General features: G+C 36.9%; 1 protein-coding gene across 5 annotated transcripts in view; it reads left to right on the top strand.

The window, feature by feature from the left end:
* The window catches only part of PRKAG2 (protein kinase AMP-activated non-catalytic subunit gamma 2), a 420,981-nt gene that overhangs the window by 210,245 nt on the left and 191,743 nt on the right, over positions 1 to 18,993 (top strand). Inside the window, exon 1 of one of the 5 annotated variants that reach the window (XM_031939461.1) lies at positions 4,143 to 5,206. The exons of the other annotated variants lie outside the window; for them this stretch is intronic. Within the exon in view, the coding sequence (XP_031795321.1) occupies positions 5,113 to 5,206 (94 nt within the window). The 5' untranslated portion in view covers positions 4,143 to 5,112. Of the gene's footprint in view, positions 1 to 4,142; positions 5,207 to 18,993 lie in introns of those variants that run through there. 5 annotated transcript variants of the gene reach the window in all.

The raw sequence follows: 18,993 nt of genomic DNA, 5'->3' as shown, positions 1-18,993 counted from the left end.
CATGATAACTCTGTTTTTCCAATGGTCCTGTGGGTTCATGGCTAACTTGTTTCAGAACCATACAATTATCTAAGTCTCTTTTTACCATACCCTCTCTATGCTTTCTGTGAATCCCTTTTACCCACTTTAGGAGTACCCACGTCACCTCCCCTTTCTCCCAACAAGAACCTAGTGCCTTTATAATTTCTCCCTTTATATCAAAAACCTGATGGAAAATGTCTTGTTATCAATTATTTATATTCAAGTTGAGTCTTAGTTATTACTTTTCCTTCCCCTTCTACATTTTAAGCCTTTTTTTGTGTAACTATGGGGCAACCAACTGTAATCCTTTTCTCATTAAAGTAATCTGAAGTATACTAGAACAGATATGAAGTATACTGGTATAGGAGAAACACTTGGTACAAGAGAGAACGTCATCCCCCTTAAATTACATCATGTATATGTACACCTGCTGACCTTATGCCAGGTAAACTTTGAATGAGACAAGAGCATATCTTGGTGTCCTTGAGAGAAAGTCCTCCAGTGACATGCATCATTACTATATTTGTAATGACCATAGCATTTATTTAAAATCATAGTTTAAACCTTCGGCTTCTCTCATTCAAAATTTTCTAAATATTCTAAAAAATTTTACTCAGCCAGTAAGTTAATCGGCATTTATTAAGCATGAAGTACAATAAACATTTATTAAATATCTATCTATCTACAATCTTATTCTTGTGTGCACTTTCTATATTGTCTTCCCTAATTTATCAAATAATACATTTGTGTTCATTGCCTTCCCAATAAATTGTATGATCCTTCAGAGCAGTTACTATTTCATTTCTCTCATGGTATTTCCAGCACCTAAATATAGTGGCTTGCACACAGTAGATGCTTGATGCATGGCTATTGATCAGTTCATTAATTGATTACCTAGAGGAAGAAGATAGAAGTGGAGAATGAAAAGAAAACCATTTTCTTCTGTATAACTGGTACAGATGACATTTATGAGTAAGACCAGGCTTCTGATTTCAAAGCTTTTTTCTTCACAACAGGGTAAGAACTTTGTAGAAGTCAACACACACTCATTCTCCTCCCCAAAGACCCAGTCCAGACGAGTCATTAAGTATTTATTGAACTCTTCCTTCCAGGAGCTATGGAACGCCACGCCAGACATTGGATTCATTCAGGTTGTTTTCATGCTGAGTTCAGTTCATAGCAACTGATAAGTTCTGCCCTTGCCACAGAGAGAAAACTCTGCTGATTTTACTTTTGCCCCTAACTGGGACTGGAATGTTCTGGACTAGATTGAATGAGTGAGAGAATGAATGAATGAATGAAGGCACAAAGAGAAATACATGGATATCAGGGAATGCAAATGTGTGTTTTTTTTAAAAATGTATTTAAATTAAAATTTATATATGTATATATAAAATAAATAAAAATGTATTTAGACTATTTTATTTATTTTTAGACTAACTTTGAGTTAGGAAATTTGATTTTATTTGTTTTTAGACTAACTTTGAGTTAAGAAATTTGAAAACTGTGTTATATTTCATAGAATTCTAGAATCAAAGATATTAGTATTAAAAGAAACCTAAAATATCATCTGGTTCCATCTACTTGTTTAAAAATGAGCAAAAAGACTTAGCTTTCTTCTCATATAATTGATGATACAATATCAAGATGTAAGATAATATGAATACTGTTAATATACACATGGGGATGGAAAAGACCTTTAAGTTTTTAACTTTAACTTTTAAAAATTAAATTTACCATTTTTAATTCACTGGTATACTTAATTTGGAGGTATTGTCCAGAAGGAGCATATAAACTTTTTTTAAATTAAAAAAATAATTCTATTCCTATTGGCATCCAGTTGATTGCCTAGAGCTAACCTAAGACTGAACTCTAAAAATGCTTGAGCTACCCTGTGTCAAATTTTGGTTGAGATAAGATCTGAGCTTCAGGACTTGGCAGGACTGGCAGCTATATTATACTCTTTGGAGCTAGCTTTTTTTTCTCCTGATGGAACTTTCAGTTTTATGACATCCACCTGAGCATAGACTTGATTGAAATATTCTTCCAGTTCCTCTTTGCTTATCCAAATCCTGCCTAGTTTTCATAATTATAATCCTGAAAAGGGCCTGGCAGATACCACAAGCTAAGGAATACAAAAAGTTAAACTTTTAAGGTGGTTCATTATGACAGAGAGTGCTAGGAAGGTATGGTAGATTCAGTCAAGAAGACCACAATCATCAGAAGCAGGGTTGATGGTGGGGCTATTTGCTCACTGCTCATGATCTGTTCAATGAAGGTGGTTCCAAGCCTACAGGTATCAAATGTAGCAAAGAAGCCTTTATGCAAACGACTTTGGTTAAGTTATTTAGCCATCCAAACCTCAATTTTCTTAGCTGTAAAATGCAAATGTGATCCTCAGGTCCCTTCCAATTCTTAAATATATGATCATATTAAAATAGGGTAGTTTCCCACTTTTTTTGGTTTTCCTTTCTGTTTTTCCAAATGATAGAATATCTTTTTGAAGATGGAAGCCATTATGTTATTGGAAATTGTTTTATGAGTTATTGGGTGGCTGAGCAGATTTTGAGGGGAAGGATCATGATTTCCCCTGTTCACAAGCAAGGGAACCGAAAAAAGAAAAAACATGGAGACAAGCTGGACCTGCAGTTGTATGCAATGGATGGATTATTTTATGCTCCTTGGCCCTGGCTTTGTCAGAAAGTTGCCCTCCATGGGTTGTTTTCATGGTTTCTTCCCCTGCCCCCTCGCTTCCAGACATGCTACAGATTAAAGTCAGACATGCCAGAGATAACTAATAATTATGCTTTCATAACACATGGTATTTCAATTTTGAAGGTTTCTCCTGTGCCCAAATAATGTACAGTCAGTAGAATCATCTCATTTTGATGATAACTGATCTGATACAGTCTTGTACTCAGCTTGCATGGTGATTCAGATAAAGAGAGGGAAAGAACTTTTTTAAAAAATCCAGATTCTAATAGAAATTTTACAGCAGGAACTTTAGAGTACAGCTAGTCCATTCATTTTACAGATGAAGAACTATCTTCCAGTTAATTTTTAGAGGCAGAGCCAGAACCAAAAAATGAACCTTTTTTCCAGCGTACTGTAACGTATGGAACTGATGAAACCGTAGGCCTGAGTTCAGATTCAGGATTCCCACTGTTTCTAGCTATGTGACTACAGGCAAGTCACTTAGTCTCTCAGCCTCAGTTTCCTTATCAACAAAAAGTAATTAAGAATATTTGGCACTATTTATCTCACAAAGTCTGAGGGGGGAGAAACACTTAACAAACCTTACAGCATTTTACATATGTGAGTCAATCTTAGTATTCTGGTGAAGGTTTAAAGTCAGTTTGGCAAGCAGAAAAAATATTAAAGAATTTCTTCTCAGCATCTTTTTTTTGTCACTTTTCTGAAGGACAATTTGGAACCCCAAAAGGCTCTCAAACTGTGCATACCCTTTGATCCATCAGTGTCTCTCCTGGGTCTGTATCCCAAAGAGATCATAAAAAGGGGAAAAGATCTACATGTGCAAAAATGTTTGTAGCAGCCCTTTTTGTAGTGGCAAGGAATTAGAAACTGAGTGGATGCCCAAAAGTTGGAGAATGGCTGAAGAAATTATGGTATATGAATGTCATGGAATATTGTTGTTTTATAAAAAAGGACGATTTCAGAAAAACCTGGAGAGACTTAAATGAAATGATGCTGAGTGAAGTGAGCAGAGCCAGGAGAACACTGTACACAGTAACAGTAAGATTATATTGATCAACTTTTATGATAGACTTGGGTCTTCTCAGCAATGTGGTAATCCAAAACAATTCCAGTAGCCTTGGGATGGAAATTGCCGCAGCCAAAGAGAAATTTTGGAGACTGAATATAGATTAAAGTATGTTATTTTTATAACATACTTAATTTCTTTCTTTCTCATGGTTTTTTTTTCTTACACAACATGACAAATATGGAAATATGTTTTAAATGATTGTACATGTATAACCTACATCAGATTGCTTGTTGTCTTGAGGAGTAGGAAATGAAGGAAGAAGGAAGAAAAAATTGGGGACACAAAATCTTATAAAAATGAATGTTGAAAACTATCTTTACATGTATTTGGAAGAAAAAATACTATTTTACAAAAGTTCTCAAAGCACATCCTATATAAGCTAGGAAGATTTCTTAAAGTCCAGGACACTGGGAAATGATGCATTTACTGCAGATACCAGTTCAATTCATGGGGCAACCCTGTGTCCCTTTATTAAGGAATTGCCTCTATTCTTTCATTAACTGGATGCCCAGAAATTTCCAGATCAGAAACCAGTTACTTATTTCTTACTTCATCAAGAAGCAGCCCTCCTACTCCGTCCCAGGAGAGACCTAGAACACATGAATCAAAATAGTTATGTGATATCATGTCATAATAGGAATGTGCTTGGGCTAATTGGTGCCAAGAATTGTCTGTACGGGGTGGTTTCCTTTTACAGTCTTTTTAAAGAGACATCATGCTCAATTGCACATGACATTTCTCTGCAAGTGGGCTTGGGCTTCCTTTGCCTATTTAGTCTTTGCCATCCCTTCCTTAAAAAAAAATCCTGGAGCTCATCACTGAGTTCCTGACCTTCGCTTCATAAACAGCTCTCCTGGGGAAGATTGGGCGTGAGGTTCTGGCAGCTTTTTTGCCTACTTAAGGACAAGACTGGCTGCTTCGGGCAGTGGCTGCCCTGGCTGCTCAGACAGCAGAACCAGTGGGCACTTCAAAGGGTTCTTGCCTTCTGCAGACTGCAGGCAGTACAGTAAGAGCAGACCTGGGGCTGACCTGCTGTCTACCTTGGCTGCTGGCTCCGGGTTGCTTCCCCCTGCCCCTTTCTGTTTGGGCTTGCTGTGGATCCTGCAGAATTTGACAGCTTGTCACTTGAGTGGAATTTACTGTTGGGAAACTTAGTGGGGGTTCGTGTTGGGGGGATCGCTTACCTCCCCTCCCTGCTCCTCCACGTGCCCAGGGGGCTAACCCTGGGCAGTCCCAGGCTGTTGGCCACTTTTCCCAGAACTGGCTATGATCTCAGGCTGCCGGTGCTCCGGTGCCCGGGGCAGCTCATGAAGCGTTTTGGCAGCCTCAGGGGGAGCAAGAAACGCAAGGACCAGAACCGAAGCACAGAGAGGCGCCAATCGGAACCCCATGGCCTTTTCGGTAGGAAACCGTTCTATTCCCCAATCCTTGATCCTCTGTGGTAGACAGCTGGAAATAAACACTGAGGTTCGTGGCTGTGCAGAAATCTGCTAAATAATCTCTTCTTATTCTATCTCTCCCAGCAATCTTTTTATTTTAGAGGCTTTTCATGAACAGTTTGATGGAGGTATCTTTCTGAATTGTGTCTAAACCGACTTGTTTCTGAAGTGATTTCATTCCCTTTGCCCACATAGTCCGGGAAGAATCTGTCACAAGACTTGGTGGATACAGATGTACAATTTTTTTTCTTGACATTCCTTTAGAAGAAAACGTCAGTTTGGGGAGTGGAGGTGGAGTTTTAATGAATAACCTGGAGTTGATATATTTTAGGTTTTAGGTTTTTTAAAGAGTATATGTGTGTTAAATGGGTAAAAAGAATTCATATTTTAGGATCTCATTTAATAATCAAATTGAGAATGACTTGAAGTATTGGGGGGACAAGGAGGAAGAAGGGATAAACCAGCCCCCAAAGCAGACCAATTCTTAAAATCTAGTCAAATAAGAATATTTATATTTACAATGCCTTGGTTTGGAGGCAGTTTTGATTTTTTTTTCAGGGTATGAAGAAATTGAATGAATGAATGTATGAATGTAACATTTTTTTAATGCTTACCATGTTCCAAGGTTTAGGTTTAGGTAAGAAAATGTATATTCCTTGCCCTCAAAGAACTTACTTTCTAAAAGGGAAATATAATCCATATGGGGAAGAATTGGCCAGGGAAATTGATGAGTGAATTCATAAGGGATTTGATTATTACATCCTGTCCAGAAGCATTTGGGTATCCATTTGATTTGGGCACATTCTCAGGGGCAGAGCACATGACAAGAAGATGGCTGGGATGGATATTTGTATGGGATATGAAGCATTATTTTGGGCTGGAGCAAGGTAGATTGTAGTGGGGAATGTCATTTTGTGTTCACTTACCAATTAAGACAGCTTAGCCTCAAGGTGCTAGGGTTTCTTTTCTTTTAAATAGTATTTTTTCTCAATTACATGTGCCATATTGCATATCTCCTTGAGGGAATTATTTCAATTGATTGCACAGACAATTTGAGAGAGATATGATCAAACATAAGGGAAATCCACTCTTGGTTGTCCCTAGAGTTGGAAATATCAGTAGAGAATATCAGAGGGCTGGCCAGCTTTCCATACATTTGCAAAGTTAAAAGGGCTCCTTTTAAAAGTTCTCACCTTTCAACAGTCCTCTCCTCCTGTACTATGTTGTAGAGTTGTGAGGAAAACTCTTTATAAACTTAAAGTGTTGGGACAGTGAAATGATCAGTGTATCTGAAGTCAGAAAATTTAAGTTCAGGTCATTCTGGACAAATCATTTGACTTCCACACACACTCCTTTTTTGTAAAGGAACAGGGTAAACTATATGGTTTCAAACGTTCTTTCCAGCTTGAGCTCTAGAAATGTAAATTATTATTATTATTATTATAATATGTTATGAACAGTCATGTGAGAAAATAGTCAATATTGTATAGAGTTTATACAATATATAATTATGCTATATTATTATTATATAGTTATTATATGAGATCCATATAAAATCTATTATATGAGGCTTCATGGAAAAAATTGAACACTATATTGGAAACTCCACGAGTGCAGGAAATGTTTCAGACTATGTGGTTAAGCACACCTTTGAATGGTCCTCCTCACCGAAACTATCACCCTTCCCTTTTTCACCCCTGACCAGTTTCTCTCTTGTACCTAACACCTGCCAGAAACGAACTATTACACCTTTGATAGATTCAAAATGTTAGCCCAAAGCTTACCTAAACTTGTTTGTCCACACCTTTCTCAGTAGTAGGTAGATAGAAAAGTAATGATTTTGATTCATAACCCCTTTCTCTGAGTTTTATCTTCTAGAGAGAAAACTAATATTCTGTTCCTGCCATCAGAGAGTTTAAACAGCCTGTGATAAAACTGTTATGCATTTCAAAGGAAGATTAACCTTACTATTTTAGGGATAATTAGAAAAGAAACAAGACCAATGGATGGTCTTATATCCATAGAGACTTATTAATATTATTGTTTGTTCTTACTTCCTCCAGTGCTTATGGCACAATATTTTGCATTTAGTAGGCACTCAACAAATATTTGATTATTTGATGGGTTATTGCCCACTGATCTGTTTCCTTTGATACTCATTTAAATTTTTCCAGGTGTAATATGTATGTACACAAAACTATATATATATATATATATATATATGCCATTAATTTTTTTTAAGTTCTGTCAAGAAATATGAGAAAGATATTCTTTCTTGAAGTAAATAGTATATAGCAAAAGGACCACAGCCATTGCCAGAAATTAGCCAAGGAGCTAGGGTCCAAAACAATTGGCTGTTGCTATATTCTTTAAAACTTAGTTCTTTCTTCTCACTGGTAAAGCTACATCAGAGTAGTGCTGCTATCTGTAACTACTTGACCAATATTATAATGTCATTTTTTTACCTTCATACATCAGTGATCACTCAGAATTTTTAAATTGTCATATTAGCAGTATTCTTTCTCACTAAAAGTCTTTTCAAAATGAATAAATGTTTATTTCCTTCAAAATAAAAGATCTTTCTTAGTTCTTTTCAACAATGAGGCAGTTCAAATAGATTTGAAAGAACCATCTGTATCCAGAGAACCATGGAGACTGAATGTGGATCAAAGCATAGCATTTTCACCTTTTTTTTGGGGGGGGGGAGGTGGTCATGGTGGTGTTTGCTTGTTTTTTTTTCCTCTCTCGTGGTTTTTTCCCCCTTTTGACCTATTTTTTCTTGGGTGGCATGACAAATATGGAAATATGTTTAGAAGAATTGCACATGTTTAACCTATAGTGGATTGCTTACTGTCTAGGGGTGGAGGAAAGAGAAAAATTTGGAACACACGATTTTGAAAAGGTAAATGTTAAAAACTCTCTTTGCATGTAACTGGAAAAATAAAAGGCTATTTAAATGAAGGAAAAAAAGTCTTTTTAGCAAAAACAAAACAAAACAAAACAAAAAAATACTCTTTTACTACATCCCCTCTCCCAATTTAAGATTGCCTGTGTTTTTTAATCCAAGAAGTGATAAGAGATTAGGCAGAATGGTAAAGTCAGTCTTTAGAGCCCTTCCACCTCTACTTTCAATTCCCCTCTGGGCCTGTCATCCCAGATATTCTAAAACATCCTCTATAGTGCTTTATATCTAAGGCCTATTTCCTGCTTCCCCCAGTCAAAAATTTTCTACCTTGTCCCTTTCCCTCAGGCTTCATTCTTAGATGAGACTTGGAACCTTAGGAAAATGGATTTAGATCTTCCTGGGACTTTAGAAATCACCTTCTCCAACCACTCCTGAGAAATACACAAATAAGGAAAGTGAAGCCCCTAAAGATGAAGTGGCAGAGCTTTGGGATTCAAAGCCAGATCTTCTTACTCCAAATCCAGTGTTCTTTCAAAACCCTTAATTAGTCAGAATTTTTTTTCATCCTTCTACTCTAGGACAAAATAGGCAAATCACAAAGAAGTAAGTTAATAATAGGAATTAGTAACAAACCACATGGGTTGCCTTGGCTCACTACAAATTCAGTCTCTACTCCTACAGCATCTGTACTAAGTCCGAAATAATCGGAGTTTGTGTTTTGAAATCAATGTGTGGAATTTATTATACAATTAAAGAAAAAAAGCAAGCATGGAGTAGAGATTTATGGTTTTATGTGCAATATTCTTTTTTTTTTTACTCTGTTGCATATATTAGAAATACTGTTTTGTGTGATAAAGTTCAATTTTTAATTAAATAAAAAATTGGCACTCCATATTGAGAATAACAGTTCTTAGTCCCTGCAAGATAAGATTCTCTGTCAGATAAGAAAAGTTCAATTATCAATTAATCAATGAGTTTCTTCTCTGTAAATGAGGGAAAATAGGAGTTGGCTTGATGGTACATTAGCTAAAGTACTGAATTTAAAGCCAAGAAAAATTAAATTTAAATACTACCACCAGCTCTGTGACCCTGGGCAAATACCTTCATCTCTCTCAACCTCAGTTTGCTTATGTGTACAATGAGGAAGTTGGACTTAATGATCTCTTAAATTCTACTGAAGCTGTAAATTTATGATACTGGGATTCAGTCAACTATATGTTTTCTTCCAGCTCTAAATTTATCAACCTAAATATTTATGGAGAGTATGGTAGGTATCCAATTCTGCAATAGTTTTTTGTTTTTGTTTTAAAGAAGAGTAGGAAACATAGATCCCACCCTCCAGGACTTTACATTTAGTTGAAAAAAAAAGTAGGTAAATGAAACAGTTTAAAAAAATAACATATGCTGTTCAATCAAGTCCTAAATTATGTGAGAGTATTTTTCAAAGCTTCTTAATCTGTGGGTCATGAGCCCATATGGGATTGCATAATTGAATATGGGTGTTGCAAAATTATGATTTATGATCAGTAAATGTTTGATTTGTATTATTAGTTTATATACCTATATACCTCAATTCATGTAAAAATTTCTTGGGCATAAAGGGGATCTCGAGTGGAAGAAGTTTAAGAAGTCCTGTTCTAATTTATTCCCTTAGACTTTATTTATGAAGGGAAAGTGTAGTGGAAAACAAAGATTTTCAGCAAGAGTTGAAACAGAATAAATTTTCTGCTCCACCCTTAATTGATTGAAAATTGAAATGACAAATCTCCTGTCTCTTCCCCCCCCCCCCCACTTCCTGAATATTTTTGCTAGTGAATATATCATAGTATGAATGGTAGGGATCCAGGAATGCCTTGTAATTCACTTGCATGTCATGGCAACATTTCCTTGATATCACAGTTCTCTTCGAGAACAAACAGCTAAATTTGTTTTAATTAATTAATCAGTTCATTTTAATTAATAGCTTAATGAAAGATTAATGTCATATGTAGGAAAACCAAGTGACATAATTTTAGTTTCCTGCCCTCTTTGCTTGTACAAAAGCCATCAGAATGGTCTCTGTCAATCAAGTAAGAAATTCATTTTACCTAGAGTTTCAATTCTAGCAGAAACAATGGATTCCCCACCAAGAGCAAGGCTTTCCCTATGATTCTCCATTCTCTGACCATCATTCAGTAACAGGTTGTTGACATTGTTCTTCAATTGTTTTCAGTTTTGTCCGACTTTTCGTGACCCTATTTGGGGTTTTCTTGGCAGTGATACTGGAGTGATTTGCTATTTACTTTTCCAGCTTATTTTACACATGGAGAAACTGAGGCAAACAGAGTTTGCTCAGACTCATATAATTAATGGATTTGAATTCAGATCTTTCTGATACCAGGCCTAGTGCTCTAATTACTACTTGTCATCTAACTAGTAACAGGTAGGACTTCTTAATTGGATTGTTTTTATCTAAAGTGAGACTGTTTTCTTGACTTTTTAAAGAATATTCTCTGTTCTGGGAGCACTGAAGGAGAAGCAATGGAGAATAATACTGTTTCTTGGAGACTGTAAAAAATGTGCCCTTTTTTGGAGTCCCTGGACAAATATGTCCCTGGTGAGGGCCAGCAGAAAGGCAATAAGGTTTGCCATCCTTCCTCTTCAGATTGCATGGAAGAGCCTCAAAGACCTGTTTTAAGAGGCATTTGGAGCTATGGAAATTAACAAATGCGTTGAATTGAGACTGGAGTGGATGACATGGAAAATACACACAAGTACAGAGTGCCCCAAAAGTCTCAGTGAAATTTTAAGCATTAATAGCTTTAATTATTGGTACTTTTGAGGATATTCTCTATTAGATTTGATCCCTGCTTTCAAAGAGTCTTAGTTCAGTTATGGAGATAAGTCATAGATATGAAACAATTGTCGGAAAATGGTTCCTAATGAAGTGGTAAATATTATAATGCTATAATAATTATAGCTTTATATAGCACTTTAAGGTTTGCAAAGACTTTCCCTATATTATCTCAGTAGAGCTTCACAGTAAACCTGGGAGGTTGGCACTTTGGCTATTATTATCCTCATTTGCCAGAAGAGGAACCAGAGAGATGGAATGATTTGCCTGTGGTCACCCAGAGAGTAAAGTTTTGATTTAAGCCCATATCTTCCTGATTCTTAAGCCTGGTACTCTTTCCTCTGTGCCAGCAATCACCACGTGTTAAAAAAGAATCATTTAGACAATTTGCACTCTTGGAACTTAATATTGGGGAGAGAAAAATGTGGCCTCAAGCAGTTTCTGGCAGTCTTTCAGGTTGGGCTTCTTATGACTGGTTCTCTGTTCTAACATTCTCATCATGGTGTCTTACATAAGAAATGATGAGGAGTAAGGGCATTCCAAAAGGTCATTTGGGCAGGGAGAGTATCTGAAGTAACATAAGTGAAGATGATGGAACAAAAGCTTTGTTGAGATATAGAAGGAAAATGATATTGGATAAAGAGGGTGGAATCTTAAAAGCCAGACTAGGAGGAATCAAGGTGAGAATAGCCCAAAGTTATATAGCATCTAAATGCCTCCTTAGTGTTCTCACATCCTGGTACCATATTGTTTTTTCACTGGATTGAAAGGAAAGAGGCCTGTAACTCTAAGGAGCTGCTGCTGAATTGTTTATGGTCAAGCCTGCTCTGTTCACAGGAGAAACAAACTAGACACTAGAACACTATATCTGATAGGAGTGGAACACTCCTGCCTATCCACCCCATTGTGATATAGATTAGCTATCAGATTAATTAAATTGATTGTCTATAGCAGATCAAATAGAAATGGATCCCTGCAGATTACATACTGACTTAGAAAACCACAAATTGACATTATCTGTGTTTTATTATATTTTTATTTTGTTAAACATTGCCCAAGTGCAATTGAATCTGATTTGTGTCATCCCAAGGGAGTTTTAAAGATTGGGAATTGGACACCTCTGGCTACACTGCCCCCACTTTCATCCCTTGAAATTTCACTTGATAATTCTGTAGTCGTCTACCCATTTTGGTTATGTAGACTTGGTCTTAAAGTAATAAGAATCCAACTTTTTCTGAGTACTGTCATACCTTCTTTCTCCTTCTAGCCAAAGCCTGTGGTTTGTCTTGTATACAGACACCCAAACAGTACACACCCTTAGACTTCATAAATACCCAGACATTATGGTCATGCAACAATGTCCCAGCCCATCCTGCCCTACCCTATTGTTGAAAGATATTTGGGGGCTTTCACAGACACTCATGCCTCCTGATGGAGCAGAGAGACAATAATGAGAAAAATCCATATCCCTTGCTCTAAGAAAGAAATGGGCAACTATGTAAACTAGAACTTCTCTAGAAGGAAGAAAGAAATGGAGTGGAGAAATTCAGTTCAATTCAATAAGAATTTAAGTGTTTCTTGTGTGCAAGACACTGTGGCAGGTGATGGGACAACTGCTTTCAAAGAGCTTACATTGTAATGGGGAGATACAGCAAGAAAGTCTATAAGTATATAAATGAAAATGTGGTGAGAGGAAAAACACTGTCAGCTAGGGAAATCAGCAGAGCCTTCCAATAAAAGATGTTACATGAACTGAGGGCAGACACAAGTAGGAAAAGAGAAGGAAGGGAAGGAAGGAAGGAAGGAAGGAAGGAAGGAGGGAAGGAAGGGAAGGAAGGAAGGAGGGAAGGAAGGGAAGGAAGGAAGGAAGGAAGGAAGGAAGAAAGGAGGGAAGGAAGGAAGGGAACGAAGGAAGGAAGGAAGGAGGGAAGGAAGAAAGGGAAGGAAGGAAGGAAGGAAGGGAGGAAGGAGGGAAGGGAAGGAAAGAAGGAAGGAAGGGAAGGAAGGCAGGGAAGGAAGGAAGGAAGGGAAGAGGAGGGAGAAGGATTGAAGATATGGAAGGATGGAAGGAACACAGGTTGTGTCCTGTTGTGAAAGAATGAGAAATCAGGAGATTAATATGATAGAATCAGAATATCTGGGATGAACAGGGTCATCCTCCTTTGAAAGGGAGAGAGAAAATTTTCCTGGATAGGATGAAGAACATAGTGTCTGCTGTGACTCCTGCAGTTCTGGGACCATCAGTATGATAGCTTCCTTGGAGGGGGTATTTTGATCCTTCTTCAAGATTTTTTTGTTTCTGTTTTAAGAAATATCACTTAGGGGAACTGTAGTCTGTGATGTCCCAATAGACTCATTTCTCTTCTTTTTGTTTTCCCAAAAGACAGAATAATAAAATGGGAAGAACGTCAAAAATCACCTATTTTCATCTTCTACCTTACCTCCCCTTCACCCCCATTTTACAGTTAATGAAACAGAATCCCTGAAGGAAAGAAAAAGTGATTTCCTTGGGGGTCACATCTTTAGTATGTGATAGAACTGGGATTCAAAATTAGGTCTCCCAATTCTGGAGCCCTCTCTGCTACAGTACACTGTCATTAGATTTTACTTCCCTGAAGGGAGGATTAATTATCCTTCCCTTGCTATTAAGGTAAAGATCATGGGAAATTCTTTTCCCAGCTGGCAGGTTGTGCTTTTATAGACATGAACATGACGCCACCTCATATCACTGGGGGCTACTTATTGTTATCACTCCAGAGAATTAAATGCCTTTTTTTTCTTCCAGGGTGGTATCAAGCGAAGCAAGAAAGTCCCAGAGAAAAGGGGTTATTGGACTTGCCCCATAAGGGCAAGAAAAGCTCTGTTTCCATCAAGCATTTATTAAGCATCCATAATCATGTTAGATACTGGTAGGAACTAGATACACAAAGACAAAAATAGTTCCTACTGTCAAGAAACTTGTATAATATTGGGGGCAATAACATAAAGAAGGATATACAGAATAATTTATTTTTAAAAATAACATAATTTAGGGCAGAAAAAGGAAGTTGCAGCTAGAAAAGCAGGAAATACTTCGTATAGAAGATGGTGCTAAAGTGTTTAAGAACATCACTGATTTCAAGAGGCAGAAATAAGGAAACAGTACAGATCTGAGTCACCTGCATAGAAGTGAGAATTAAATCCATGTAAGCTGATGAGGTCACAAGTAAAATAGTTTAGAGAGAGGAGGGCCCAGAATAGATCCTGGGTGCACAGTCACATTTAGGAGATATGATGTGGATGATGAACCAGCAAAATAGACTGAGAATGGCCAGACAGCTAGAAAGAATAGCAAAGTCACAAAAATCTATAGAAGAGAGATTTCCAGGAGGAAAGACTGATGATCAGTGGATTGAGATGCTGTAGAGAGGTAGAGGAGATGAGTTTTAGAAAAGGCCACCAAATTTGGCAATTAAGAGTACATTCGAAACTTTGCAATTTCAGTTGATTGATGTAGTTAGACGCCACATTACAAAGCAGTTTATTTTAATAAATGCTTGTTATTAGTGTTAAGAGCAACCAATAATCACGATAAACAATCTATTGAAAGGATATTTAAAAATGCTAAGATGAGCAGAAAGATTGTGAATGTTAGAGAAAATGGGGGAAAATAAGTAAAGCTATATGTAAATTCTGTTTAACTATTATGGCTAATTTACCTGTTGTTCCCACAGTATGGTAAAGTTGTCAGGATACACATACCCTTCATTGTTCTATACCTCTTACTTCCCTAGAAACATCTAAATAATTCAAAGAGAAACAGAGGTGAGCACAGAAGGGATTCTAGGAGGCACAGATGAGGAAGGAATGTTCTTCAGGCATAGGAGCCATCTAGGTCAAAGATGGAGTGCCATGTGCAAGGAACAGCATGCAAGCCTTGGAGGAATCTGGCATGATAAAGGATCAAAAAATAGGGCTTAAATGGAGATAAAATACATCTGTGTATTATGTATAAAATACTTTATTATATATGTGTTATATGTATAAAGACTATATTATATATGTTATTCTAGATATAATACTATCTATACTATATTATATAATACTGTAATTTCATGTATTATATGTAATATAATACATACTTGACATATAGATATATAGATATACATACATATATATGTTCTAAAGAAAGAGAGCAGGGACATAAATGATTGTTTATCCTGATTGTACTTTATATTTAATCTGGAGAGGAATAATCTAGGAAATGTAGAAGTTTAGTGCAGAAGATGATACAGTCTTTCTCTAGCAACAAAAGCCAAACTAAGACCAATGCGTAGAAGATTAAGGGAGACAAATTCTGGCTCATAATGAAAAAGCTTTCTAATAATTAAAATTCTTAAGTAGTAAAGTCACAATGATTGGAGTTATTCAAACAGGTGCCAGATAATTATCTGTCTGAAATGTTATATAGAAATGTCATGTGTTCTATTTATTCAGCAGAGACTGAGAGCCACATTTCATGATTGACCCAGACCCAAGTACCTCCTAAACTCCTAAACTTCTCTTTCCTTGTCCCTGTTCCCATCTGTTCCCCAAAGTATATCAAATTCAGCTTTACATGCTCCTCACTTTAAATTATCATACATTTTTAATAAAAAACTATTATTTTTAACAAATTAGTCTGAGACAGTATCATCCAGTGGAATGAACATTGGCTATAAGGTCAGAATTCCTGCCCCTGACATTTAGTACCTATGTGATTCTAGTCAAATCATTTATCCTCTAAACCTCAGGATTCTCTTAAACTTATCCTCCTGAGCTGCTTTCTAGCTCTAACTCTGAGATTGAATGAAGTGTAAGAAATAATAAATCTCGAAATTTAAACATTTCCCTACATAGTCTTGCCTGTTCGTCTTAATTACTAGAAGTGGCCTCTGACTGTTGGATGCCCCTGTGTTTCTGCATATCATTGCGGCATACTGTGATACTGTTTTTGTCATTTCTGAAGAGAACCACTAGCGTCCTTCATGGAGGATGTCTTGACTTGCATGTGAAATGGATTTAAGTGAGGCAGAATTGTGCAAAATCATCAACCTAACTAGCTCTCTTCCTGAAGCACTGAAGGTCAGTGTCTGGACAAAAGATAAGATAACTGGTGGATATCCGTGGCATATTAAATGCATAATTGAAATCTAAACTGCTTTCATGGACTTTGGAACAAATTGTTCTTATCCACTTATTCCACTGGGAAATGTTTGGGATAGGCACTCCCCCACACACTGACAGGTTTGAATCCTGTCAGTTATATTCATCCTGGTTTAGCCCATTTGCCAAGATGGTTAACAGGGATATGAATGCTGTACATGCCATAGCTTCTTGGAGCCACAGGTGAAAGTGGACTCCAAAGGTGGATAAACAGCCCTAGAAAGTACTTAGCTAGCTCTCACACCAGAGGTGTCAGCCCTCCTGGAGCTTAAGGACTCAAAGGGAAGAGAAGGCTTTGAATATTGGGGCTGGGGAGTGTGATGAGGCAGGAGACCATCACAAAATTATGCTTTTGCAAGTTTTTTTTGAAGGTCTGGCACCTAATTTTGTGGTGGCCTAATTTTAAGGTCAAGATTATGGAAAGATTTTGCCAGACAGTGTTATCATGATCCACCCATAAGCTATTGATGAGAAATGGCCTTTATTCTTGAACTTCTCCCATTTCAACCAGACCACCTTTTTAACATCTTCTAATATAAGGAGTTTTTAATCTGAGAGTCCAAGAACTTGTTGGTTTGTTTTTTTTAAAGTTTTTGATAACTTATTCCACTTTAAGCATAATTTCTTACCCTTTCTTATCCTTTCTTGTTTTATTTTATACATTTAAAAACATTATTCTGAGAAGGGGTCCATATTCTTTACCAGGCTGATAAAGGAATCCAGGACAGAAAAAGACAAAGAATTTGTAATCTATTTGGAATTCTGTTCTCATCTAGGGGCCTCTGGTCAACCATCCATTCCCTAGGACTAACACCTGTCTTAACAACAAAAAGGCATAGAGTTGGGCTAAAATTGAGTGGATTCCTTACTTTCAAGATCTTTTTGTCATGAATACCCCATGTCTGATATTCTAACTCCTTTCCTGGTTCCAGACCATTGGCAAATTTGGCGTGGTGTGGTAATACAGAAGGGACACTGGACTTGGATGAAAAGGCTTCAGTTTATGTCCCAGCTTCCATCACTGAATAGCGGTACCATTTTACCAAATCATTGACTTTCATGTGTCTTTATTTCCTCACATGTAAAATGGAAGTAATAATATACTCTCTACTTCATAGACTAAGGATTACATGTACAGAAGACATTTTATAGCCCTAAAATACCATATCAATGAAAAGTATCATGATGATGACGACGATGATGGTTTGGTCCTTACTAAGGCTTTTTTTTGTATGAACTAAGTTCCAAGTAGTTGCAATAGAACAGCATAACAAACTAACACAAATGTCTTAATGTTTAATGGCTAACACAAGATCATGCTTGATAAGGTACCCCACTGAGAAAGAAACTTTTAAATTTCCTCTCATATCTTTAGAAAAAAATTAGGTCGATGGCATTATCAACAAAATGGTTTTTTCTCTCTCTTTCTGACTGAAATGGCCTTTTAGCTTCAACATCAGGAAATTCTTCACTTAGTTTAAACTAGCTACCACAGTTGACTGGCCTCAGGAAGCTTTTGGTCTATGTTATGTCATTTCTTATAGCAGGCCTGCCCTAGGCTATTGCCTCCACTCCAAAACAAATAGCAATGATGCTCTAGAGGCTAAAATTTAAGTGAGAAGAAATTGTTTCATTCTTCATATCTTTGTTACTGATCGCTAGCACAATATCTGGCCCATACCTGATGCTTAATAAATAATTGTTAATTGATTGAGTGCTGGATTTTTTCTGTTACCATATCATTTATGATCCTTCATCCAACTGGATATTGCTTGGATTCTCATTTTCATTTGGTGCTCTCTACATCAATGTGAAAGCTAAGAGAATAATCAGAATACCAAATTCAGTTTCTGGCTATCTAACTTAGTAATGATAGTTTCTATTTATATAATATCTCCTAGTTTAATCAGTCAATCAAAAAGTATTATTTAGTGATTACTATGTTCCAGACACTACACTAAATACAAAAGATGTAGAGGAAGATTTTTTTTAAAATGCCTGCCCTCAAAGCTTACAGTCTAATGGAGGAAACAACATGTAGATACCTAGAATGGCACTAACAGCTGGGGGGACCAAGTAACTCTCCTGTAGAAAGTTGGATTTGAGCTGAAACTCAAGGCAGAGGGAAGGAAGGCACACATTCCAAGCAGGGGAGACAGCCAGTGCAAAGACATTGAGATGGAAAATGTCAGTCTTGTACAAAGAACAACAGACTATTATATATAATAGAATGTATATGCACAATTCTTTCTTTATGACAACTCTTTAAGATAGAGAAACCATTATCATCTCCATTTTGCTGATGAGGAAACTGAGGCTCTCTGAGACTACCTGCCTTGTTAAGTTCTCACAGCTTGTAGGTGCTAGAATTGGCATTAAAACTTGGGTCTCTTGACTTCACATCCAGAGCTCTCTACCTGTTGACTCTCATTAAGAAAACATTGTAAAGGATAAGGCAGAGCAATTACTCTTCGCTTCCTTCCTGCAATTACATCCATTGTTTAAGGTTCAGTTAAAATGGCACTTCTACAAAGAGTTCAGTGGCCATCCCAGAACTCTCAGATCTTTCCTTCTCTGAATTTTTCAGGTATTTAGCTACACTACACTTTGTACCCACAGCAGTTAGCAGAGAGCCAGGCACAATAAATGACTGATTGATTAAAGTCCTAATTAGCCCAGTCAGATTCATGTTTATGCTAAAAGATATATTTAGCCAGATAATCAATGTACCAAAAATCAACCAATGAATGCATATCTGTTGAATGCTTACTCGATGGCTATCATGCCAGACTAGAAGCTGGGAATGATACATGCAAGTGTAAGACAT

This window comes from Sarcophilus harrisii, chromosome 5 (assembly GCF_902635505.1).
Source record: "Sarcophilus harrisii chromosome 5, mSarHar1.11, whole genome shotgun sequence".
Lineage (NCBI taxonomy): Eukaryota > Metazoa > Chordata > Mammalia > Dasyuromorphia > Dasyuridae > Sarcophilus > Sarcophilus harrisii.
This window is presented reverse-complemented; position numbering and strand designations above follow the sequence as displayed.